A 26,399-nucleotide genomic window follows, 5' to 3' on the forward strand; every position below is an offset into this window, starting at 1 on the left:
AGCTAGTTTAAACAGCAGCGTCTACTTAAGACAAACTTGTCATTGTTGAGCCAGTTTATTCACGTAATGGCTTCCTTCCACAAGCTCACGGCCAGCATCTCTACTCAGCTAGGGCCCATTTCTTGTTTAGCTTTATCAACCAAGATCCTTCTCAACACAGTATGCAAAGTTTGGTGTTCTCCAATTTATGATAATTTGATAATTGGAGTACCTTTTTAAAACATTGTTGCAAACATCTTTCAAAAAACAACTTCCAAATTAGCAAGCACCTTTAAGGAGTTAAGAAGGGGAAAAAAAAAATCAATCAAAAATATCATTAGAGGGATGCCTAGGTGGCTCAGTTGGTTTAAGTGTCTGCCTTTGGCTCAAGTCATGATCCCAGAGTCCTGGGATCACGTCCTGAACTGGGTTCCTTCCTTAGCAGGGAGCCTGCTTCTCCCTCTGCCTGCTGCTCCCCCTGCTTGTGTGCTCGCTCGCTCGCTTTCTCTCTCTCTGACAAATAAAGTAAAAAAAAAAAAAAATCATTAGACAGAAAAGTAGTACTTTAAGTAGAATTGAGTTCAACTTAGTTTTTAAAATTTTTATTAAGTTGTTTACCTTTTACATGCATGAGCTAATTATATCACTTATTAGAATAATATCAATGCTTTAAGCAGATTTTCTAGAGAATCTCTCCCTATCCAAATCTAATCTGCCCTTCAAGGCCCAGTTTAAATACAAGCTGTCCTCCCAACCACTCTCACATAAGACTCAATCTGACCTAATATATGGTTTTGTCACATTCTGCCATGTATTAGTTTTTGTTTTAATTTCTTCTTCCTCTAAGGCCTGTAAACTCCTTGAAGGCTGTACCACTGTTTAATCATTTTCATTAAAGCTTCTATTAACATAATTAACAAAAGTAACAAAAAAGCTTCTGTTAACAATAATCATATATTCTTGGCTCTATAATCACTGTCTAAGAATGTGAAATGAAACTAATACAATATTGTATTTCAAATATATTTCAATTAAAATAATTTTTAAAAATATAAATATTACTGTTTAGCACAGAGGTAATAAAAAATGTTTAAAATTCTTGATGTTGTTAATGAATCAAAGCTTTTTTATGATTATTTTAAAACAGATATAATAACCCTGAGAAACTTTTGGAAACAAGATGTGGACGGTGTGGCGAGTGGGCCAATTGTTTTACACTGTGCTGCCGAGCCTTAGGGTTTGAAGCTCGCTATGTTTGGGATTACACAGGTACAAAACGTGGTGTGAGCAGAGCAATAGGGCTGTGCAGACTTCAAGATTGGGTTTACAGTCTGGGCTCATCATTTTCTGTCTGTTACTCTCTGGCCTTGTCATTCTGAGTTTCCATTTGCCTTCTGTAAAATAAGAATATCAACCTCGAGTTTTTTGTGGGGAATCTCAAGATTTTTGTAGTACACTTACATTTTGCTGGGCACTTTAAATGTGACAATATAAACATTGTTTTATAAACAGTTTACCATGACACTTTAAATAATGCTTTTTCTGTATGAATAATAACATGTAATATGCTCTAGAAATCTTTGTTTTGATAGCAATTAGTGTAAAAGGTGTAGTAATCTTAAATCTCAGTATACAAAAAAGGTAATAAAAACCATGTGAAATTTTTATTGTCCTTCTTTAGAAATGACTGTTCTCATCTACATATTTAAAAGTTGTTTCCCTTGTCAGAATTTTATTTGTGTTTCTGTTGTTTTTTAGGATAAAAGGAAACCTTCACTTAAGAATTACTGTTCTCTTACAATCAAATATAGAACATCAGTAACCAGAGATCCTTTGTTAGACCTCCTACTGGGTTTGGGTCTTACAGGGCAAAAGAGACTGCAGTTTCAAAAGTGTCATTAGCTCCTTCATATTAGCAAAGACTGAACCTGATATTTTTGATGCCATTGTTCAATATATTCACCTTTTTAGAGTTAGAGCTCACATTATTTTTAATTAAGCTTAAAACTGACCGCATTAAAGGACATAGTCCAAAAACATTTTTAAGGATTTCAAAGAGACAAAAAAATTTAAACAAGTAGGCTAAGAGTCCTGTGTGCCACAAAATGCTCAGACCTATTAACTAAAATTTAGACCCTTACAAATTCTTCTGTGATCCTTTAGAGTTTGTGGATAGTTGTTGGAAATCATTCTGGTTTTATAAACTTAACTTTCATTTCCTTTCTTTCTGTTGCTCTCTTGTCTCTTGAGTAGACCATGTCTGGACAGAAGTCTATTCTCCTTCTCAGCAGCGGTGGCTGCACTGTGACGCCTGTGAAGATGTCTGTGATAAGCCACTCCTTTATGAAATTGGGTGGGGCAAGAAGCTTTCCTATGTCATTGCATTTTCTAAGGATGAGGTAAGGCATAAGCACAAAAATTACATTCTGAGAATGAAATATTTCTTTTGGACAGCTTTTGAAGGTATAATTGACATATAAGAACCAGCTTATATTGAAAATAAGTAATTTAATAAATTTTTTCATTTGTATACACCCATGAAATTACCTTTATAGTCAAGATAGTGAATTTACAGGGCGCCTGGGTGGCTCAGTGGGTTAGGCCTCTGCCTTCAGCTCAGGTCATGATCTCAGGGTCCTGGGATCGAGCCCTGCATCAGCTCCCTGCTTAGCAGGGAACCTGCTTCCCCCTCTCCCTCTGCCTGCCTCTCTGCTTACTTGTGATCTCTCTCTCTGTGTCAAATAAATAAAATCTTTGGAAAAAAAAAAAAAAAAGCTAGTGAACTTGCTCACTATCCCTGTTAAGTTTTCTTATCTCCTTTTTTATCCCTCCTTCTTACCCCTCTCTAGGCAACCATGCATCTGCTTTCTTTCACTATATATGAATCTGCATTTCCAGAGTTTTATATAAAATGGAATCATACAGTGTATGTTCTTTTTGGTGAGCGTGGTCTAGTTTCTTTTACTCAGCATAATAATTTTGAGATTCATCCATGTTATCCTTACATATCAATAATTTATTATTTGGGGGCACCTGGGTGGTTCAGTCAGTTAAGCCTCTGCTTTTGAGTCAAGTCATAATCTCAGGGTCCTGGGATAGAGCCCCGTGTCCAGCTCCCTGCTCAGTGGAGAGCCTGCTTCTCCCCTTCTCGCTCCCCTTCACCTCCCTAACTCATGTTCTCTCTTGCTCACTCCATTCCCTGTCTCTCAAAAAGAATTTTAAAATTCATAAAAAATTGTTTTTATTACTGAATATTCCATTGTATGCATGCATCATAGTTTGTTTATCCATTCACCTCTTGATGGGCATTTGGGTAATTTCCAGTTTTTTACTATTTCTATTTCAAATAAAGTTGCTGTAAACACTTATGCACAAGTCTTTATAAAGCCATATGCTGTCTTTTCTCTTTGGTAAATGCCTAGAAGTAGAATGACTGGATCATATGGTAGGTGTATGTTTAACTTTTTAAGAAACTGCTAAACTTAAAAAAGAAAGAAAGAAAGGAATGAAGGAAGGAGGAAAAAGAAACTGCTAAACTCTTTTCCAAAGTCACATGCCATTTCATATACTCACCAGCAGTATGTGAGAGTTCCCAGTTTCTCTATATGCTTGCTAACTTCTATATCCTTAGTATGGTCATCTGGTTTTGGTTTTTTGTTGTTGTTGTTGTTGTTTTAATTTTAGCCTTCTTAATAGATGTGAGGTGGTATCTCATTGTGGTTTTCATCTGCATTTCCCTAATGACATAATACTGAGTATCTTCTTATGTGCTAATTTGCCATGTATAGTCTTCTTTGCCCATTTTTAAAAAATTGGATTGTTCATTTCCTTATTGTTGAATTTTGAGAATTCTTCATATATTCTGCATACAAGTCATTTTCCAGATAGATGCTTTGCAAAGATTTTCTCCTTGTTATTGGTGTGTCTTTTCATTCTGTCTGTACTATTGAAGAGACATAATTGATAACAGCCAGTTAATCAATTTGTTCTTTCAGGGATTGTGCTTTTTTTCTTTTAAATGGGGTATAACAGACATATAGTTGCATGTGTACAACATAATGATTCAGTATTCATATAGACGGTGAAATGATGGGTTGTGCTTTTTGATGTATCTAAGAAATTTTTGCGTAGCCCAAGCCACAGTGATTTTATCCTGTGTCTTCTTTTGAAAGTTTTTTATTTTCAGTTTTACATTTGGGTCGGTCATTTATTTTGAGTTAATTTTTGTATATAGTCCACTGTGTGGGTTGAAATTCATTGTTTTCCCTTAGAATAACAAGTTGCCCTAGCATCATTTGTTGAAAATGTTCTCTTTTTTCCATTAAATTTTCTTTGTACCTTTGTCACAAACTAGTTCTTTAATGTAAATTTAATACAATAAAAATGAAACAAGGTTTTATTTGTCTAATTTTATGAAATCAACTTTGTAAATAAGTTTTAAAAAACTAAATGTTCTGGAAATCTCATTTTATCACAGGCTTTCCTGAAAGTGTACCTCGTAGAAAAATAAATAAAAAGCATATTTTTTTTTAATAGGTTTTAAAATTTAAACAAAGGATAGCATTTTAAAAAACTATTTAAGAATTATATACATTCTTGGTAGTTAGCAAATTAAGGTTGATGGTTGTATTCTTGTTAAATACTGTATTCTGTAATTTGAGGTGGTTGATGTCACTTGGCGATATTCTTGTAAACATGATGAGGTAATCTCCAGAAGAACTGAGGTTAAAGAAGAATTACTTCGAGAAACTATTAATGGACTTAATAAACAGGTATGAGCACTTGGCATTTTTGAGAGGACATTTAAAGTTTTTATACAATCAGGAATGGCCAGTTTTTAACCCATTGAAACTCTGAGAGTAGCAGCATTATTTTGCAAGCAAAAATATTCTAATATGTTAAATGGGTTTTTTGTTCATTGAAAACTTTGAGGTCTTGTTTTAAATATCATGGCTTTTTTGTGTATTCAGTTATAATAACATCTCTTACCAAAGTTTAGTGAAACAAAATTTCAGTGTATGTAATACTAGACATAAAAAGTATGTTTTTATTTTTCAAAGAAATTGTGTCTTGAATATAATTATAACATTTCTCCAAGAATGGAAATTTTTGAAAGAAGGCACAGGAAATTGTTAACAGTGACTCTTCTGGAAAAAGGCACTAGAGGTTAAAAAAGGAAGATTCAGATTTTGTTTAATATCCCTTTGGTAATATTGAAATTTTTTACTATTATACATGTGTGGGGTTTTTTATGATTTAAAAGCCAAACCACTAATTTTGCTTCTGGCAAGCAGTTAGGATAGGGCAGATCCCCTTAACTCAGTGATTGAGTTTCAAGGTGAAGTGTCTTTGGGTCTGTTTGTAATTTCACCTTCTAATGTACGGCCCTTGAGCCTCTCACCTTGAAAGGCTTTGAACTCCAACTGATTTAGTCCACCATACTGTGATAATGTAAAAATTTGCTGTGTTTTTCAGCACGTAAAATATCATTTCATGGTTGCTTTCTCACCCTCTTTGGCTCAGACCAGTTAATAATTGGCAAATGCCTGGAAGGGAAGGAAGTGGAGTATGTTCAGTTGACCACAATTCATTTCTTTCTTTGGGATCTTAGCTTGTTTAGCTCTGGTTACCTTGGTAGCTTTCTGTTGTATTTAAACAGGTGTTTGTACATGTGTGCCTGCATATAATGTTTTGTCCAGCTTTTGCTACCTTTCCTTGGTAGGATAGTTGGTCTGACACAGCTAGTCTGTCATAGCTGGAAGCAGAAGTTGCTACCTCCATCTTAAAATCTAGGACAATAAAGGTCATAAAGAGTTGGCTATGGATGTCCAGTTATTTCTTTACACAAAATTTGTAAAATTATTTTAAGTTTTCCACATTGTCTTACATTCCAAATAACTACATGTGAACAAAAAGTTGGTTATGTCTTTCAAGATCCCATTAAAATACAAATGTTTTATGTATATTCTTACTTAGAGGCAGACCTCTACATTTCTCTAATCTTAATGACTTCTTTTAAAATATGAATTACAGAGGCAAATATCTCTGTCAGAAAACAGAAGAAAAGAACTTCTCCAGAGGATTATTGTGGAGCTTGTTGAATTTATATCTCCCAAAACCCCTAAACCTGGAGAACTTGGTGGAAGAATATCTGGGTCAGTGGCTTGGAGAGTAGCCCGCGGTGAAATGGGTCTAGAGGTATTTAATTCTAATCTTCTCTGTTGCTTCCAGTACTATGCTCTTTGCTTATAGAAAAATGCACTGAGCATGACCTTTTTTTTTTTTTTTTAAAGATTTTATTTATTCATTTGGTAGAGCACAAGCAAGGGGAGCTGCAGGCAGAGGGAGAGGGAGAAGCAGGCTCTCTGCTGAGCAGGGAGCCTAAGGCAGGGCTCTATCCCAGGACCCTGGGATCATGACCTGAGCCAAAGGCAGACATTTAACCTCCTGAGCCACCCAGGTGCCCCAGGCCACGACCTTCCAATGAACTTTTAGAGTAATTATTGAACAACACAAACATTTGAAAGAACCAGTAATTGATTGGCATAGTATATCCACATGCAGTAGTTAGCAAGGCATTTTTTTTTAAGCAAGGCATTTTAAAATTACATTTTTCTATGTTTTCAGTAGAGTGTAACTGTTACTGATGTACGTACAGAAAAATTCACAAATTATAAATGTAGAGCTTACCAGATTTTCACATTGAGCACCCACATAACCACCAACCAGCCTGGGGAATAGACCACCAGAATCCAAGGAATAACCATCCGTTCCCTTCCAGTCACTTCTGCCACCACTAAGAATAACCATTATCGTGGTTTCTAACATAATAGATTAGTATTGCCTGTTATTGTGCTTTATGTAACTGGAATTGTACCATACATACTCATATGAATACTTTTTTTCTCAACATTATTTTATGAAATTCAAACTTGATGCTGCAGTTTTTTTTTTTACTGCTTTTTTATGGCACGTTTATTCTCATTGCTCTCTAATATTCCATTGTATAAATGTAATTTATCCATGCCACCTTTGGTGGATATTTGGGCTGTGTCTGGGTTTTGACTGTTAAAAATCATACTGCTGTAGATGATTCATACACATTTTACGTGAATGTATTTATCCATTTGAGTTAGGTATGTACCTAGGAGTGGAATTGCTAGGTGTCTGAGTAGGAGCTAGGAGTGTGTTCAGCCTTGGTGGATACTGCCAAGCAGCTTTCCCCAGCAGTTTTGCCAGTTTACACTCTCACCAGCAGTGTATGAGAATTTTCCACATCTTTACCTGTAGTTGGTATTGTCTTTTTCATTTTAGCAGCCCTGGTAGTATGTAGTAGTATTATATTATGATATTACTTTGCATTTTGGTGATGACTAATGAAGTTGAATGCCTGTTCTTTAAATTTTGGATCTCCTCTTTTGGGAAATGCCTGTTCAAGTTTTTCAAAATAAGATTTTATACGTTTTAGAGAAACTTGTTTACCTGTTTTCATGTATATATATACATACACATTAGTACATGAGAAAAATAATAAACCTGGGTAATTCAGTGGATTAAAGTGTTTATTTCTTGTATACTTATTATATACATCTCATATTAGCTAGAAATTATCATCTCTGGTGTGATTATTACTGTCAAATTTATATTAAGACATTATGTCTTGATTAATGACCCAAAATTAAATAATGAACAGAGGAAATATGCCTATATTAGGGGCTAGGTGAAAAACAATGTGCTCTGTAATGGATATTAAGGAAGTACAGTAGACCTATCCCTTGCCCTTAGGGAATTCAGAGTCGATCACTACTGAGTATTTTATATAAATGTCTAAGAAGATCTGTAATGAAAAATGCTTAGATGGAAAATAACCCTTCACTGTATCGTATCAGAATTCCAAATAAATTAGAGTTTTATATCTGCTTTTTCTGAATTTGCCATTGTTGCCACTCATTTCTCCAATAAAAAAAATGTCCAAAATGGGTGAATTATCCCCAGTAAACTTTATGTTTGCTTTTTAATTTATTTCATCATCTTTAAGAGACAGTTGAAAGTGTTGGTTCAGCCACAGAATTACAAGATCTAAATTCAACAGATAATTCAAATCACTGCTGATGCAGTGCAAGTTACAAGTTTAAATCTAAATGAAGCCAGTTTAAAAGAGCTAATTTAATTCACAGCTGTGTTCAGTTTAAATAAAACATCGATATTAGGTCTTCATTCTTTTTTCTTTTTATGGACGGATATGCTTCCTCTTGTATGGCATGTAAGTTGATTAAACTTTAAAAATATGAATTGGGTCATATGCCCAGATTGTCTTCCCTTTTGAAATTTCTTTTTAAATTTACCAGTTACTGGAGATCATTACAGACATGGATTTAAAAAATCATTTTCCTCTTAGAGGGCACGGATTGCATGGAGCACGGGGTGTGGTGCAAAAATAATGAATACTGTTATGCTGGAAATTAAAAAGAAAAAAAAAAAGTAAATTGAAAGGCAGCTATGCTCACCACTATACCACCAACACTTTAAAAGTAAATTGAATAATGAAAAATGTTAGTCTTAAAAAATGAAACTGTACCTTGAAATCATTTGGAAAAAGAAGGAAACGGTGATATTATTTCTGGAGAGAAAAGTTTTATCTTAATCTTAGATTTAAAAGATTTTATGAGGGCTACCTGGCAGGCTGTGTCAGTTGAGCATCCAACTCTTGATTTCTGTTCAGGCCATGAACTAAGGGTTGTGATATCAAGCTCCACATCAGGCTCTGCCTCAGTGCAGAGTGTGTTTGTCCCTCTCCCTCTGCTCCTCCCACCACCTACTTGCTCTCTCTAATAAAAAAATAAAATCGGGGCGCCTGGGTGGCTCAGTGGTTTAAAGCCTCTGCCTTTTGCTCAGGTCATGATTCCAGGGTCCTGGGATCGAGCCCCACATCGGGCTCTCTGCTCAGCAGGGAGCCTGCTTCCTCCTCTCTCTCTGCCTGCCTCTCTGCCTACTTGTGATCTCTGTCTGTCAAATAAACAAAATCTTTTAAAAAAATAAAATCTTTAAAAAAACAGAAGATTTTGTGAAATATTAATGTTATTCTTACTCCAGATTATTCAGTTGCATATATGATTATGTTCAGTAGCATAAATATTTATCTTTTCCCTTTGGTAATTAATTATCCTTTTTAATGAATAGATAATGCTACTTTTAAACTTTATTTCCATTTGGTTTATGTTAGTACCCTAAAATACGTTTATTAAGGTTTTATTTATTTATCTGACAGAAAGATAGCACAAGTAGGCAGAGTGGCAGGCAGAGGGAGAGGGAGAAGCAGGCTCTCCACTAAGAAGGGAGCCCGATGCAGGACTTGATCCCACATTGGGATCATGACCTGAGCCAAAGGCAGCCATCCAACTTACTGAGCCACCCAGGTGCCCCAGTACCCTAAAATATGTTTGATAAAGAGGAAAAGAACTGGGAAGTTTTGTTACACACTTGGTCATTCATGATTATAAATCATTTTCTAAAAATAAGCTGCTTTTTTTCTTTACCTGTTTGACAGTAATATCACAGTTTCCACTAGGGAAATATCTTTTTCATACATTTAATGTTACTATTTTAATAATGCTGACAGTGATGTATATACACACACACACACTTTTTTTGTTTCTAAGATGTTTTATATTCTGCTTATTGATTCTTGTACATTTGAAGTTTTCTTATTGTTTAATACCTAGCACCCAATGTTGCTTTAAGTTGAGGCCAGAAGGATGAGAAAGAACCAAGTATATGGAGAGTAGAAAGAAGAATATGTGTCAGGGACCTGAGCTGGAAGTACCTGGATGGACCTTTTTGAGGAGCTATTGGAAGAGTAACTTGAGATTGATTGGAGAAGTAAGTAGGGAATAGATCATTTAGAGTCCTAGTATAAAGGTTTGGAGTTTAAGTACAGTAGAAGTTGTAGGAGTGAGTTAAGCAAGAAGGTGACATACCCTAATTTACCCCAATTTCTAGGAAATCACGTTCATTACTATGTGGAGTCTTCCATTACTTTGAAAAGTAATTCTGCTTTCTTTTTTTAAGAGAAAAGAAACCCTGTTCATTCCCTCTGAAAATGAGAAGATTTCGAAACAATTCCACCTTTGTTATAATATTGTGAAAGATTGTTATGTCCGAGTTTCAAATAATAATCAAACCATTTCCGGATGGGAGCATGGTGTGTGGAAAATGGAATCCATATTCAGAAAAGTTGAAACAGACTGGAACATGGTAATTTCATGCATGAGATTGTTTAAAAACTTTGTCATTGTTTAAACAAATGTAGACTGTTTCAGTGAAAACTGTGTATGTAAAGTGAAAACTTGATCTATCAAAAAAACTGTGTATGTAAAGTGAAAACTGATATATGAAAATTTTAATAATACTCAAACCTGTAAAAGAAAATCCTCCCAACGTTTAATTAAAAGTCCCTAAGAAATTTGTGCATTTGTATCAAGGAAGTATCCATTTTCATTAAAGAGGCTGAAATTAGTTCATTCATGGGGAAAAATAAATGTATGGCCAACTCATGACTAATTTTTGCATGAGTGTATAAAATATAGTGTTATTTAATTCCTTGATAGGTACTTATTGATTACCTACTAAAGCAGGCTACTGGGGACTCTAACATTTAATCTGAAGTCCCAAGAGTTAACCATTTAACACACTTTCATGTAATAAGAATGCAGATGATTGAGCAGCAATATTGGTTATTTCTTCTCCATGCCCTAAAGAATAAAGGTATAGATGCTAGGACTAGTAGTTTACTTATATCAACCTGCATTGTCGTCACAGGCTATCTGTTACAAGTAGAAGCTTTGCCTTTAAACTGCCCTCCCCTTAGATAGACACCAAAAATGAACACAACATTACGCACATGACCTCAGTACATCGAACCATATTATTGATAAATTTTTCATAGGAGTTCATCAACCTAAAGGGAGCTTTTAAAAAGTTGACTTCCCAAGATTTTTGAGTTGGAAGGGAAGTTTCTCATTTGTAAAACACACTGGCTAGATTTAAAAAGTGAGTCATGGTTTAACAGCTGCTAGCGTTTATGCTTATCACTGTTCTAGGCATTGAATACAGAAGACATACAGAGATAGGATCCCTGCCTTTTTTTCCAGTCATGTTTTTGTTCTAAAATTTACCTTGGTGCTTATATTGGTGATCTTTTTGTATTAAACTAAGAATAGTTTACAACATTATTATAATTGTAGGTTTAGGAATTTTCTTCTTGAGTTGAAGACCATAAAAAATAGAAGATCAAATTGAAAATTTTAAGATGTCTGTATCTGTAATTGACAATATAGTTGATGAGAGCGGATGAACTTCTCAGGAAGACTCTCCTTATCCCAAAGATTGTTCTGAACAGAAAGCTGGATAGGATAGACATGTTATGTATCCAAGGACTAAGCTACCCTGCTGAAACTAATGAAAGAGTATGCCCTTCTCCCTCACCAGCAGCGTTAATGGAGAAAGTTAATGGAGAAAATAATGACTTTGTGCAGAAAATTTGGTGTGATGAGAAACAGGTCGATTCTATGTAATATTTCTTCTGTCTTATTCATTTGTTCATCAGCAAACATTTATTGAATGCCTGTTAATATCAGGCATTGTCTCAGCTACATGGATAAAAAGATAAAGATAACAGTGTCTACCCTCACAGTCTAACAGGGGAAGCCGAAGCATAAACAGCCATCTTACCCATGATGCAGAATGCTATAATAAGGATATCAACACATTGCTATGGAAACACCGAGGAGGGAGTAATTAGCTCTGGCTGTGGGAGTTGGGGAAAGCTCCACAGAGCAAGCGACATTTGAGCTGGATGCTGAAGGATGAGTAGGTGTTCATGAAGCAAGGGAACAGCAGGGGAAAGGCATGGAGTACAGGGCATGTTTTGGAGTTCTCTAAATAGACCATTGTAGCCAGAGGGTGTATTTATAAGTAAGATTTAAATATTGTAAATGAGATGCGGAGGCCATTAAATAAAAAACAGACTCCCACTCAATTAAAGCTTATGCCTTGATGTACCTATACAGAGGATATCACTTTTAAAACTCACGTGAATCTGTTTCAAGTTATAATATGAAGAAAATATGAGAATGTTCATTACACTTCCAGAGTCTGATAACTTAGAAGTAATATATTGCCATTGAAACATTGAATTTTCTACCTAAGTCAGTATTTTTAGTTTTGTATTAGCATGTTCCCAATTAGAGATTCTCTAGCTCCACTAAATAGAAGAAGCCTATTTCCCACCACACCTTTCCTCAGTAACCTCCAGCGTGGAATCCTTACAGATAATATGCAGCTTGCCCTCAGATATTTAGAACAGATTCTTACTGTCTCAGAGTTAGCCTCCCAGGAATGTGGAGACTTATAAGTGTTACTATTTGGCAGATACACAGTTCAGTGATGTCTAATTTGGAAGGAGTATAAAAAGCTGAATCAAAAAGACCACTATATCTTTTAGGAGGCAAGTGATAACACCTTGATAAAAGTGTTAATAGCTTCCTAATTAGTCTTCCGGGATCTCACAGTTGTTTTCCATGCTGTTAAGCCAGAAAAGCATTTCCCAAACCCCAGTCATTACTGAGTGCTCGTAGAGTAAGAAAGAGCTCAAGTCTCTTCTGAACCTAGCATCTGCTTTCTTCTTTGGCCTTGCCTTGCACCATGCTATCCCTTTGCTCTGCGTTGCAGTTGGACTGCCCTTCTGCCTTCTGCACAGAGCCCTTTTACTTTCTTTTGTGTTAGATTCACTTATTCCTTTGTTTGGAACTGAGTGTAAGCCTCACTCCCTGTAGTCCCAGCTAACTGGATCCATTTCCCCCTTTATTTATTCACTGTTCATGTACCTCTCCTTCATGACATTTATTTAACAAATTTGTGTAAGAATAGATTATTTGTCTCTGTCCTACCAGAATTGTAAACATTCTCAAAGAAAAGGCTTTGTCTTTTTCTACTCACTTGTACTTTCAGTATGCATATATCTAGCATAGTGCCTGATAAATGTTTAGTAAAGATTAGTGAATGTAAGAAAAGTGTTTGAATGCATATGGCATAAATTCTATACCACCCTCAGACTCTGTAAGACTGTGTAGACTGTCAAAGATGCTCTGTCTTCATTCAGACGATCCCTTGGCATGTTCTTAAGTACTTTGCATTTTTGTAAAGTATCATATTTGTCACTAGAGTCACTTTAGCACTTTTTGGTGCATGGCATTATGTCAAGAATTGATTCATTTAGTCATTCAGTAAATGTGCATTGTCAGACATTGTGTTTGGCACTTAGATTGTAATGATAAATTAGGAGTCAAGCCTCAAGGTGAGCATAGACTAATGAAGGAGAAAGACATGTGGGCCAGTTGTTTAGATTAGTGAGGTAAGTCCTAGAAGAATATGGGTTTGTTTGTGACTCTAAGGAAAAGAAGACAGAAGGAAGAGCCACTGTACCTTCTTGAGTCAGAGATGATGACCTTGCAGAGGAAGTAATACCTGGGTAGGCTTTTGGAGAAGGAGGCAAAGGCAGAGTTTCTCAGTGTAGAGAGAGGATACAGAAGAAGGGAGCAGGAGATGTAGCATGTGTAAAAGCACTGGGGTAAGAAACACCTGGTATATTCAGGGAAGAGTAAGTTGTAGGGAATATGGGGAAGAAGAATGGGAAGTGAGACTAGAGAGGTGAACAGTGGTCAAGTCCCAAGGACTTTGATTACCTTGCAGTTATGTAACAGGAAACCATGAAAGATTTCAGGCAAGAGAAGGACATGCTCACACTAATGATCCAAAGATAATTACAGAGGCTGCAGATAAAAAAAAATAAGCATAGTACAGAAAGATGTAAATACAGTGGGGACAGTGAGTAATGTTTGATTGCAGTGATAAAAAGGAATAACCAAAAATAAGAATCATGAGCAATACCAGTTTACCAGCATTAAATTAAAATCAATTGAAATGCAACTTGTTTCATTAGATATGTGTAGGAATATGTGCAGAGTGTCTGCTGCACAGTAAACTTAATTAAGCTAATCTCTCTTTTTTTTTTAACTAGAGTTAATCTTAACAGGCTAAGCAGAAAAATCATTTTAAGAGCAGAGCAAAGAACAGCTTCAACAGTGCAGTACAAACCAAACTTCCAGAAAACCATAGCAGTGGACAGAAGAGCCTGGCATATAGTGATCAGAAAATCTTTAAGTGAGGATCTTCTGTAGACTGTGAAAAACGTAGAGCATAAAGAAGCTCACATGCAAATTGTTCTGTTTTGAAAATAGTGGTCACAGCCATAACCCAAAGGATAAGTTTCTGTTGTGTCCCTTGTTAGTGGCATAGCTGAGCCCTTAAGCCTTACACAGACTGGTCTTATTCTCACCCACACATTGTGATCTGCCTGTACTGTATGCCTTAAACTTGCCAAAAAACGGGCAAGGATGGGTCACTAGAGGGAAGGGCTGGCGTACTGTATAGATTTCAGGTCTGTAGGGGTAAAGTCCGTGACTTCTGATTTTACTCTTCCTTTTGCTAAAGTAAGGTAGCTCTTGGTAGTCCCCAGAACTGAAAAACCAAGCATGTAGAGCTGCACACAGTAAATGATACCAATGAATTAAAAAGCTGACCGGCAAAAATTTGTCTACGATAACTCAAGAGAGTGAGGAACATCTAATAGTAAAAAAAAAAGTTGTTTTTTTTTTCTCTAGACCAAACAATTGAATATTAAAAGCTTATAAAATATTTTTTCTCCTAAATTAATTATAATTACCGGTTCTGTTGCTATTACACATAGAAAGGACTATAATTTAAAAAAACAGTAATATAAAAATCTTACTGTTTGGGTACATTTTCAGTTATCAAACTGAGTATACATGTTCTTGATAACTTCCACCTCTAAAAACGCTGGGTTAAAATTAGTTGGGTAGAATAGTACAGACGGAATATATTGTAAGAAAAAGATGACTTGAATTTTCAATATCAATAGAGTTTGTTTTATTTCCATATACTGTTTCTTTAGCCTGAGAGACCTTTTATTTGCTCACAATGTGTTTGAATGTTTATTTAAGCATTTAAGAATTCTGTGATGAATTCTATCCTATCCTTTAGTTTTTTAGAGTCTTAAAAGCTGATGCCTTGATGACTGAAAAATGTATGTTTTAGAATAAGCAATTCTCTCAGACATGTTCAACAGCTATTATAAACCTTGTTATGACAGTTAAAACCATAGTTGTGGCCTAGTGGCCGTGTGGTATAACTAAGACAATTCTGAGGGTAAGCTAGGAATTTGAAATTAACCTGACTTGAATCTGTCGGATTTTATACCCACACTTTCGGTGGGGAGGGGATCATTTGAAACCACTGAACTCTTAAAAAAGACACAAGAGATAAAAAAAAAAAAAGCATACACTGAGACCTAAATCTAAGTGTATTTGTCTTAAGATTTCTTTTCCCCAGTCTTTGTTTTTTTCAACCACCTTTCTTCCAATAACCCTACTATTTGGCTCATCTTTTACAGCTAATCCCCTTTACTATCCACACCCTTGAAGTAGTAATTATAGGTAATCCATAGATGGCCAATAGTTTAGGATAGATGGAACCAGTGACTCCCAGGGAGTACTGGTCAATAGCCCCAGGTTCTCCTCACAGACAGGTGTAGGAGGAGCACTGCAGTAGGAATACATGGACATTAGAGGAGGTTATAGTGAGGTTGCCCTGAACTTGAGCAGTTGACACTTCCATACATCTAGGTGTGCCATCCCATACAATCTAGTCTAAAGAGTTTAAATCATTTTCCTTGGGGAGTGATTGTTTTTAATTGTTGATAATCTCTGGCTCACTGATTCTAAAAACTTTCCAATTAAATTAGCTGACATATTTAGCCTAGATGAAGAACGATAGGTTGTAGAGTACCAGTAGAATACTAGCAGTGGTTGATTTTTTTTACTTGATGACTAAAAACAGGTAGTAGGACATTTCCATGGGAGATGTGTCATAGGGTACTTGTGTTTGTCCTGAGAAGTAAGTTAGAGGTTTCTAAAAGAATAGGTTGTGTATGCAGACTTTTAATACTTAAGTACTATTTATTAAATCCATATGAATCCCAAGCCTGTGCTCCCAGAAAATAGGTGATTTGGTTAAGATCATACCAAGTTCATCTGATATAAGTTACATTTGGGTGGAGAATTATTGGCAGTTCACAGTGGGGTGAAATTCTGTGAAGGACTGAAAGCTGAGAGTTTGGATTTAAAGCTCTAGCCAGTTACTTATTGTACATTCTAAACTATGCAAATGTAGGAAGGAAGTGGGCTTTTAAAAATGTTAATTAGGCAGTTGGAGAGAGATGAGCATTAAGTCATGACTATAGTGGTAAGTATGGTATAAATGAGGACAGGTCTTTTTTTGAGACTTACTTCAAAGAACTGCATGAGTTACTGTGTGAGTTTGAGCATGAGGGATAAGTGAATAAAGAGTCAGATTCTTAGGGGTTTGAGCCTGGGTGAAGGAAGTGTTAGTGTTCACATGCACATTTTCTAGAATGTGGATGAAACTATGAGAGAAGATGAGCTGGAAGCAGCCAGTAAACTTGGATGCCTTAAACAGTATACATTTAAAGTGATAAGGGTCTCTGATAGTGAAGGAATGGGAGCATACTTTGTGGAGGCACAGCATGAATACTACATTTTAAACCATTACTTAAGAATGACTCAGTTGCTTTCTTGACTTGGATAGCCCATCCAGCTCTGGGAAAGCTTATCTGAAAATCCAGACTTAGAAAAGAAGATGAAGAATAATTGCATTTAAAAGGATTCTTCATTTTCAGCAGGACTCATCATCAAGTTCATATCAAATAGCTGGACTTAACTAATTTAAAAGAAAATAAGATTTACTAAAATTTGGTTAACATCTACCCTACTTAGAGCTATACTTATCGGAGCACCTGTATCCCAAGTATCTTTCTTCTGGAACAAAATACACTATAGGGAAAATTGCTGATAAAATGCAAAATGTTAACAGTGAAAAATCTTCTCAGTGGGGAAGAAATTAGGTCTTTATTAATCATGACAGTAGGACTGACTATATGTGTTCTCTACACTATTTTATTCTTTATGACAATTCTTTGTTCTCCTCCTCCTTTGTAGGTGTATTTAGCCCGAAGGGAAGGATCATCTTATGCTTATATTTCCTGGAAGTTGGAGTGTGGGTCAGTTGGCCTAAAAGTAGATAGCGTTTCCATTAGAACAAGTAGTCAAACCTTTCAGACTGGAACAATACAGTGGAAATTGCGATCTGAAGCAGTTCAAGTAGAACTGTCAGGCGGTAAGCATTTGAATGGAGAATTAATTATGATGAGTATATTTAACACTCTGAAGAATAATGGTACTTATTTGAGCTTTTTATACCTAAGAGTCATTCATATAACTGCAGAAAAAAAAATTAAAATTAAAACCTGTATAACCTCATTCTAATAGAACTGTTTTATGTTTTTATTGTGAAACACAAATGGATGAAGAAAAGTCATTTCTTTGTTTCAAAGGACATATTTCCTCCATAAGGAATTTGTATTTATTTTTTTAAGAGTTGATTTTACCTACAGGTTAGATAGAAAATATGTATTCCAAAACTATCTCTTTATATTCTTTAAGTTACTAAAAGCGAAGTGTTAATTATATTTTTTCCTCCAACAGACAAAACTCTTCGCTCCTATCATGATTTTTCTGGTGCCACTGAAGTTATTTTGGAAGCAGAATTAAGCAGAGGAGATGGTGGTGTTGCTTGGCAACATACCCAGCTGTTTAGACAAAGCTTAAATGACCATGAAGAAAATTGTTTGGAGATAATTATAAAATTCAGTGACCTTTGAGAACCTGAACATTATAGAAAAGCTGGCAATAATCAAGGACTTACCATGTTCTAAAGTAGTCTGTTGGTTCAGTGCATGCTTAGTTGGCAATTTACTACCCTCTGCTAGCATATTTCTTTTGCTGGCTATCCATCATGTACCCCTCATGAAAATATATCTTTATACTATGGACCATAATGAAACCTTGAATCAAAAGCTCCCTTCCATATGTGACTGTAATTTGAAGTAAAGTCTTACTGCCTCAATATGAGATTTTAATTTAAAACTGTAAGTATAATTTTAAAAGTAAAATGAAGGTATTCATGATGAAATGCTATTCATGATTATGATATAATCTTAAGCTAATAATAGTAATATGATGTTTTTTGATCAGCCATTAATTTCTTCATAAGTAATTAGATTTCCCAAGATTTTTAATTTTTAATAAATGTGAAAGTATAGTATCTCATGAGTTATAATGCATGAACATTTTTATGATTGTAAATACATAGGTATTTAAGAAATAAAATGAATTATTTTGCCTTATATCATTTTAGTGTTTACTTTGGCTAAATAAGAATCTTTATTAAAGGTATGCTAAATATTGAAAACTGTTGGAATAGACGAATGTTAGGAAAACATTTAACATTGACTGTGTATATTCAGAAATACATTATAAATCCATGTGTGGACATTTCAGAATATGCTTTACTTTTGAGTTTACTTTTGAGTATTTCTATCTACCTCATTGAATAAAGATCTGTTCCTGTCTTTGAAACTATGTAACTAGATTCTGCAGTATATGCTCATCAAGAGTTTTTGGTGTGTCCATATAACCTCCCCAGTTGAATTTAGTGAACATTTAAGTGTTTGTGTTCAAGCATTGTGATACCACCGAAGGAGGCAAAGGTTAGAAGGACACAGTTCCTGTACTCTCACTCTTTGTAATGTTCTGCAAAGTGAGTTCTTAACTCTTCATACAAAAAAAGTACATTCTCAGAGATTCTTATCCTGTGCAACTCCATAGGATATTCATGTGCATTTAAAAAAAAAAAAAAAGATGCACTAAGATGCTGAACAAAATTCTTATATTTGTCTTTTAATTGTAGTCAAACTGTTGATCAGTTTCTTGCTAAAAAGTTACATTTCAAAAAAATTTTCCTGCATCTAAAGGTATGCATCTTAATATTAAAAAGGTTTCTGGAATTCTCCTGCATTAATCATAGCTTCATATAGTGGCCAGATACATAAAATTGGAGAGCCTTGACTCTACGTGTCTTGAGGTATCTGGTATTGACACAGGAGTATTGTGATTGAGCAGGTGGCCCAACCTTCCTAACCTCATGAGAAAACCTAGAGATTGGCAAGCATAAAGATGTAAGAAAAATGTCAATCTCAACTGAATGTACCTCATCTGTGAAAAAGTACATTCTAATTTTTACTGTGGCTGTAAGCAGAAAAATGGAGTTCAAATGTCTTATTTTTATAGATGTGAAAAGTTGAAAAGGAAAAGTGGTTCACGCTTAAGTGTATTCCATGAGAGTCTCAACCCCAAGGGTACCCAATACATAATAATAGATATTTTATTATACAGAAAATGTTGGCAATAGTACAGAAATCACGGAGCAAAGCAATTCTTGGTAATGTATAAAGCTAAGTGACAGTAAACTGGTAAGGCCAAATTGGCAAGGAAGAGCCGATAGGAGAGCCAGCCTCAAACCGACACTAGTGTCAAAGCACAGTTTGTGTAGCCGTCCTTTGGGATCCTCTCGCTTAGAGGAGTACATGGTGTGCTGTGCTGAGAGTGACTGCCAGGGCAGGGCGGGCGTAACTGCACCACCTTCTGGAAACAGGCTCTGTCTGGTTGAGTAGCTTTCTACTGCCATTGCTCATTGTTTAAAAAGGCTGTTTACTCTGGCTTCAGTTCAAGTCCCATCATGGTAATTTTACAGCCTGCTTTCTGTTACAGTGAGTTTGGGTAGAGGGTGGTTTAAAAAAGGACTTGTGCTGGAATTCACATTCTCAAGATGAACAAGAAGCTTACAACTGATAAAATTGTGAATTTTATCAGTTTGCAAGGAAAAGAAGTGCCTCACGTTGAAGGAGGGTTAGAGAACCATTTATCATGGACTTTTGGAATAGGAAGCATCGTTGGTGATCATTTCACCCTGAATCCTCACTTCTCACTGAGGAAACTCAAACCCAGAGAAGTTAAATGACCTATGTAAACAATGAGTTGCTGTTTTAGGGAGTGTTTCATGAATATAGATACTTCTATAGGAATGTTCAAGTTGAGGTGTTAAAATTGATATTAGAATCAATGATTTTTCTACCTATAGGTAAGCTTTCCTAGAGAACAAATCTATTGTAATTTGATGATGGATTGTCTAGATACGGTTGCTTTGGTGTTTCTGTGATAATTTTTTAAAGACTTTTTTTCTCTGTAACAATAAATTGTATGTTGATTTTATAGTCCAAGTGAATACACTCTTCTAAGCTAGTAACTGACTCAGGTGGCATTCCTTCCTTAAACACTCTTGGGGGAAAAAGAATAAGAATAAAGCAACACAAGTCATGATTGGTTTTACCCCACTTAGCCTGTATTACAGTCACATTTTTGTATGGACCAAAACAGTGCTTTATTTCTGATAAAAGATTTAGAATGGGGGCGCCTGGGTGGCTCAGTGGGTTAAAGCCTCTGCCTTTGGCTCAGGTCATGATCCCAGGGTCTTGGGATCGAGCCCCGCATCAGGCTCTCTGCTCAGTGAGGAGCCTGCTTTTCCCTCTCTCTCTCTCTCTGCCTGCTCTCTGCCTACTTGTGATCTCTGCTTATCAAATAATAAATCTTAAAAAAAAAAAAAAAAAGATTTTCTCTAGATTTAGAATGGACCTAAGCTAATAATGGTCACCTTTGTAGAGTCTAATGAATGCCCATGATTTTGGTGTCTCATTCGATCTTAGTGACCTCTATGTATTTTGAAACTGAGAGGCTAAGAGGAGCCAGCAGTATTTCATTGCCATTCCCTGTCATTATAACACCACAAGTAAATACAGACTCAGAAGTTCAGACCTTTCTCTCTTCTCTTAATTTGCTAAAGACTTGCTCTGAGATCAACACAACTGTAGCAGCAACTAGAAATCTGTAAGTAAGCCAGAGAGGGCCTCAGAAGAGCTAAAACAAATATAATGACGTCTAACCACTAAAGCCCATATTCTTTATTATGAGAGTGCATTTTGGGTAGTCTCTTAAAATCTGTTATTTACTGATTTTAAATGTTTAAATTGTTAAAACCATTTTTATTAAAAAATTCAAACTCGACAATAAAGTAAAAGTGCTCCCCACACTACACCTGTTTACAGAAGTAACTGCCAAAATGTTTACATGTGTTTTTCCAGAGCTTTCCTGAAATTCTTATATTCATGCACATACACGTGCACACAAAGTCAGTTTCCATGTATTTGGTTTTTGTCTTTTTATGTAAATGGAAGTGTATTTTTTTTTCTGCTTGTTTTCTTAACAACGTGTCTAAAGAAGTCTTTCCATGGTTGGCAATAAATCTGCACATTCTTTGTAACTGCCTCTCAGTATTCCGTTATCTATTCCCTTATTTACAGATACTTAAGTTTTTCCCTTTTTTGTTATTTCAAACACTGTGCAGTAAACATCAGTATACATATTTCTTTCACACAGGATATATGCAAAGATGGGCATTTTTAATCTCAACCTGTCTACTGTCCCATCATTTCCTAAAGGAAGTACATCAGTTTACATACTCAGTGTATGAGAGCACCCATTTCCACCCTTTCTTACCAAAACTAAATATTGCAGTTGCTGTAGCCAGCCTCCAATGATCCTCACCTCCTGGCTTTCATGTGTTTGTGTTGTCCCTTTTGCACAAAATTAGGGCTGGCCTGTGTGTCCAGTAGAACATGGTACAAGTGACCACATGATATTTCTGAGGCTTTGTCATAAAAAGCCTTGCTTATATTGCTTACTCTGGAGAAATCCATTGCCGTGCCCTAAGGCCACTCACACAGATCTGTGGGGAGGACCTGAGGCTACTTTCAACCTCAGCACCAACTTGCCAACCATGGAAGTGGATCCTCCAGCCCCAGCCAAGCCTTCAATGACTAGCTTCATGAGAATGAGACACCTCACAATGGAAATGCCAAGCAAACCACTACTGAATTCCTAATGCCCAGAAAACCATTACAGCTAATTGATTTTTAAAAAGACACTTTGGGAGTGGTTTGTATGTACAGCATTAGATTACTGTTAAACCCCTCAATGTGTTAGTATTAGCAGGGGAGGCCTCGGGGAAATAATTAGGTTATGAAAATGGAGCCATCATAAATGGTATGGGTGCCCCAAAGAGCCTTTGCTTCTCTCTGGTTCCCACAACGTGAGGACACAAGAGGTCTATCTATAAACCCAGAAGAGGCCTTCATCCAGAACCCAACCCAATTTCAGACTTCCAGCTTCCACACTGTGAGAAATAAAGGTTTGTTGTTGAAGCCTTTGGGTCTATGGTAATTTGTGACTACAGCCCAAACTAAGGCAATTAGTAAAATAGCAATGTTTGCCAATCTCGTGGATGAAAACTATCTAGCTTTGAGTTACATTTCCTTGATTAGCTGTGAGGTTAAACAATTTTTCACGTGTTTATTAGCCATTTTTGTTATTTCACTTTTCTACGTACAGGCGTACCTTGTTTTATTGCACTGTGCTTTATTATGCTTTACAGACATTGCATTTTTTACAAATTGAAGGTTTGTGGCAGCCTTGCTTCCAGCAAGTCTTATCAGCTCCATTTTTTCAACAGCATTTGCTCACTCTGTGTCTCTGTGTCACTTGCAGGTAATCCTGGCAATATTTCAAGCTTTTTCATTATTATTATATTTGTTACAGTGATCTGTGATCAGTGATCTTTGCTGTTACAGTTGTAATTGCTTTGGGGTGCTATGAACGGCACCCGTATATAAGACAGCAACCTAACAAATGTGTGTGTTCTGACTGCTCTACCAACCAGCTGTTCCCTTGCCTCTCCCTCTGCTTGGGCCTCCCTATTCCCTGAAACACAACAATATTGAAAGTAGGCCAATTAATAACACTGCAATACTGGCCTCTTAGCTGTTCACATGAAAGGAAAAGGTACACATCTCTCATTTTAAATCAAAAGCTAAAAATGATTCAGCTTAGTGAGGAAAGTGTGTCAAAAGCAAGGATGGGCTAAAAACTTGGCCTGTTATACCAAACAGCCAAGTTGAGAATGCAAGGAAAATTTCTTGAAGGAAATTAAAAGTTCTAATGAACACACGAATAATAAGAAAGCAAAACAACCTCATTGCTGATATGGAGAAAGTCTGAGTGGTCTGGATAGAAGATCAAAGTAACCACACTACGTTCCCTTAAGCCAAAGTCTAATCCAGAGCAAGATCCTAGCTCTTCTCAATTCTGTGAAGGCTGAGAGAGGTGAGAAAGCTGCAGAAGAAAAGTCTGAAGCCAGCAGAGGTGGTCTGTGAAGTTAAGGGAAGAAGCCATCTCCATAACATCAAAGTGCTGAATTGTAGAAGCTGCAGCAGGTTATCCAGAATTCCTAGCTAAGACTATTAACGAAGGTGGCTACACTGAAAAACAAATTTTCAGTGTAGCCCTGGCTTTCAAGCTTTCAAGGACATGCTGACTCTTAGAGATGAATGCAGCTGGTGACTTCAGGTTGAAAGCAAGTTTCCTTGACTATCCTAAAAATCCTAGGGCCCTTAAGAATTATGCTAGATCTACTCTGCCTATACTCTATAAGTGGTACAAAGCCTAGATGACAGCACATCTCTTGACATCATGGTTTGCTAAATATTATAAGTCCACTGTTGAAACCTACTGCTCAGGGAAAGAAAAAAGATTCCTTTCAAAATATTACAGCTCATTGACAATGCACCTGGTAAGCCAAGAGCTCTGACGGAAATGCACAACAAGATTAATGTTTTCATGCCTGCTAACATCCATTCTGCAGCCCAGGGGTCAAGGAGTCATTTGGACTTTCAAGTCTTATTATTTAAGAAACACATTTTTTAGGCTATGGCCGCCATAGATAATGATTTCTCTGATGGATCTCGGCAAAGGAAATTGAAACCTTCTGGAAAGGATTCACCATTCTAGATGACATTAACATTTGTGATTCATGGGAAAAGGTCAAAATATCAACATTAACAAGAGGTTGGAAGAAGTTGATTCCAACTGTCGTGGATGACTCTGAGAGTTTAAGACTTAGGTGGAAGTCACTGCAGATGTGGAAGAAGCATCAAAAGAACTAGAATTAGAAGTGGAGCGTGAAAATGGGACTGAATTGGGGCAATTCCATGATAAAATTTGAATGGATGAGGAGTTGCTTCTCATGGATGGCTAGGAACTGGTTTCTTTTTTTTTTTTTTTTTTAAAGATTTTATTTATTTATTTATTTGACAGACAGAGATCACAAGTAGGCAGAGAGGCAGGCAGAGAAAGAGAAGGAAGCAGGCTCCCTGCTGAGCAGAGAGCCCGATGTGGGGCTCAATCCCAGGACCCTGGGATCATGACCCGAGCCGAAGGCAGAGGCTTTAACCCACTGAGCCACCCAGGCGCCCCTAGGAACTGGTTTCTTGAGATGGAAACTACTGGTGAAGATGCTGGGAAGATTGTTGAAATGACAGCAAAGAATTTAGAATATTTCATGAATTGAGTTGATAAAGCAGCATCAGGTTTGAGGGAATTGACTCCAATTTTGAAAGAAGTTCTATTATGGGTAAAATGCTTTCAAACATCATTGTATGCTACAGAGAAATCGATTGTCATGAAAGGAACAGTAAATCGATGTGGAAAACAGCGTTGTCTTATTTTCAGAAATTGCCATAGCCACCCCAGCCTTCAACAATCACTACCCCCTGATCCATCAGCAGCCAGCAACCTTCAAGAAAAACCCTCCACCAGAAAAAGTTTATGACTCACCGAAAGCTCAAATGATGGCTAATATTTTTTTTAGCAATAAAGTATTTTTAATTAAGGTATTTTAGACATAATGCTATTATACTTAATAGACTATGATATAGTGTAAAGACAACTTTTATATGCACTGGGATACCCAAAAATTCCTTTGACTTGCTTTGTTGCCGATACTCACTTTATTGCAGTGGTCTCAACCAAACCCACACTATCTCCACGGTATTCCTGAGTAGATCCTTTGATAATCATTGTTAAATCCAACTCTTTAAGATTGCTTTCCTTCATATCATCTTGTGCTTGCTTAATGATTATAATATTCTGTCTGTTTCTATAAGATTACTAATTAGAACTTTTCTAGAGATCTCTTTGGTGAAATAATCTCTTTTTTCTTCTGGATCATACATTGTTCATTTTGATTTCTCTTTCATGTGACTCATTTTCTTTAAATGTTTGCTCCGCTGTATTTATGATTAAGGACTAAGCTGGTAACAAGTAGCTGGTTTGGGTTTTCTCAGTGTGGATGGTATTTCTTCACCAGGCCCCACCTCTGGTGGAGAACCCTCTTAAGTGGGGGGTGTGGCAGGCCAAAGGTGAGTTTCCCCGCTTGGTGTCTGGATGTCAAGCAGGCAGATGTGCTGGAGACTCACACTAGTCCCTCCCTGCTCAGCATTCACAGGCTTATTTGTTTCAGGAATTTTTTTTTTCTTTAGGGTCTAATTATATGTTTTTCCTAGATCAAACATTTACATAATTCCCAAGTCAAAACTATACAAGTTGGAGGCATAGAAGTCTTGCTTCTATCCCTGTTCTCTTCTCCCACCCAACCCACCCTCACAGGTAACCATATTTACTTATTTGGGTTTGTTCTATTTTTTAAAAAGATTTTATTTATTTGTCAGAGAGAGAGAGAGAGCACAAGCAGGGGAAGCAGCAGGCAGAGGGAGAAGCAGGCTCCCCACTGAGCAGGGAGCCTGATGTGGAGCACCATCCTAGGACCCTGGGACCATGACCTGAGCCAAAGGCAGACACTTAACCACCCAAGCATCCTAATTCATTTTTTTTTCTTATTGAAAATATAAGCAAAAAAACAAACAAAAACCCTCCCCCCTTTCCATCACAATAGACACTCTACTATTCTACAGACACTGTTTTGCACCTTGTCTTTTTTACTTGCTGTACCCTGGAGATCACTCTCCATTGGTACCTTAAAGCCTTCCTCATCTATATTACAGGTGCATAGTACTCCTTTGAGTGCATGATAGTTCACGTTTGGCTTTCTCCTGCCTTTTACAATGAATAATATAAAATTATGTGAGGAGACTTAATTAAAAAAATCTGGATTCCAACTTATATTGTAAAATCAGATGACATGACACAATAACGTGTCCATAATGGCAGCACTTAGCTGAGGTTGACTAGAGGCTGTGCTTCCTTTAAGACAGGACCTGCGGGGGGTCACCTGGCTGGCTCAGTGGGTTGAAGCCTCTGCCTTCAGCTCAGGTCATGATCTCAGGGTCCTGGGATCAAGCCCTGGGTCGGGCTCTGTGCTCAGCAGAGAGCCTGCTTCCTCCTCTCTTTCTCTGCCTGCCT

The 26,399-nt window shown here is 36.5% G+C and overlaps 1 protein-coding gene across 4 annotated transcripts in view; it reads left to right on the forward strand.

The window, feature by feature from the left end:
- NGLY1 (N-glycanase 1) overlaps positions 1 to 20,334 on the forward strand; it is a 57,603-nt gene extending 37,269 nt beyond the window's left edge. For 3 of the 4 annotated variants that reach the window (XM_032327148.1, XM_032327336.1, XM_032327240.1), the window contains 7 exons: positions 1,127 to 1,248; positions 2,233 to 2,378; positions 4,641 to 4,751; positions 6,013 to 6,177; positions 10,048 to 10,233; positions 17,133 to 17,310; positions 17,679 to 20,334. In XM_032327148.1, coding sequence (XP_032183039.1) covers positions 1,127 to 1,248; positions 2,233 to 2,378; positions 4,641 to 4,751; positions 6,013 to 6,177; positions 10,048 to 10,233; positions 17,133 to 17,310; positions 17,679 to 17,854 — 1,084 coding nt within the window. In that variant the 3' untranslated portion in view covers positions 17,855 to 20,334. The remainder of the gene's footprint in view (positions 1 to 1,126; positions 1,249 to 2,232; positions 2,379 to 4,640; positions 4,752 to 6,012; positions 6,178 to 10,047; positions 10,234 to 17,132; positions 17,311 to 17,678) is intronic. The other variant, XM_032327412.1, reaches the window with a different exon arrangement.
- Positions 20,335 to 26,399: the final 6,065 nt, after the last annotated feature.

The sequence above is a fragment of the Mustela erminea genome, chromosome 1 (genome assembly GCF_009829155.1).
Source record: "Mustela erminea isolate mMusErm1 chromosome 1, mMusErm1.Pri, whole genome shotgun sequence".
NCBI lineage: Eukaryota > Metazoa > Chordata > Mammalia > Carnivora > Mustelidae > Mustela > Mustela erminea.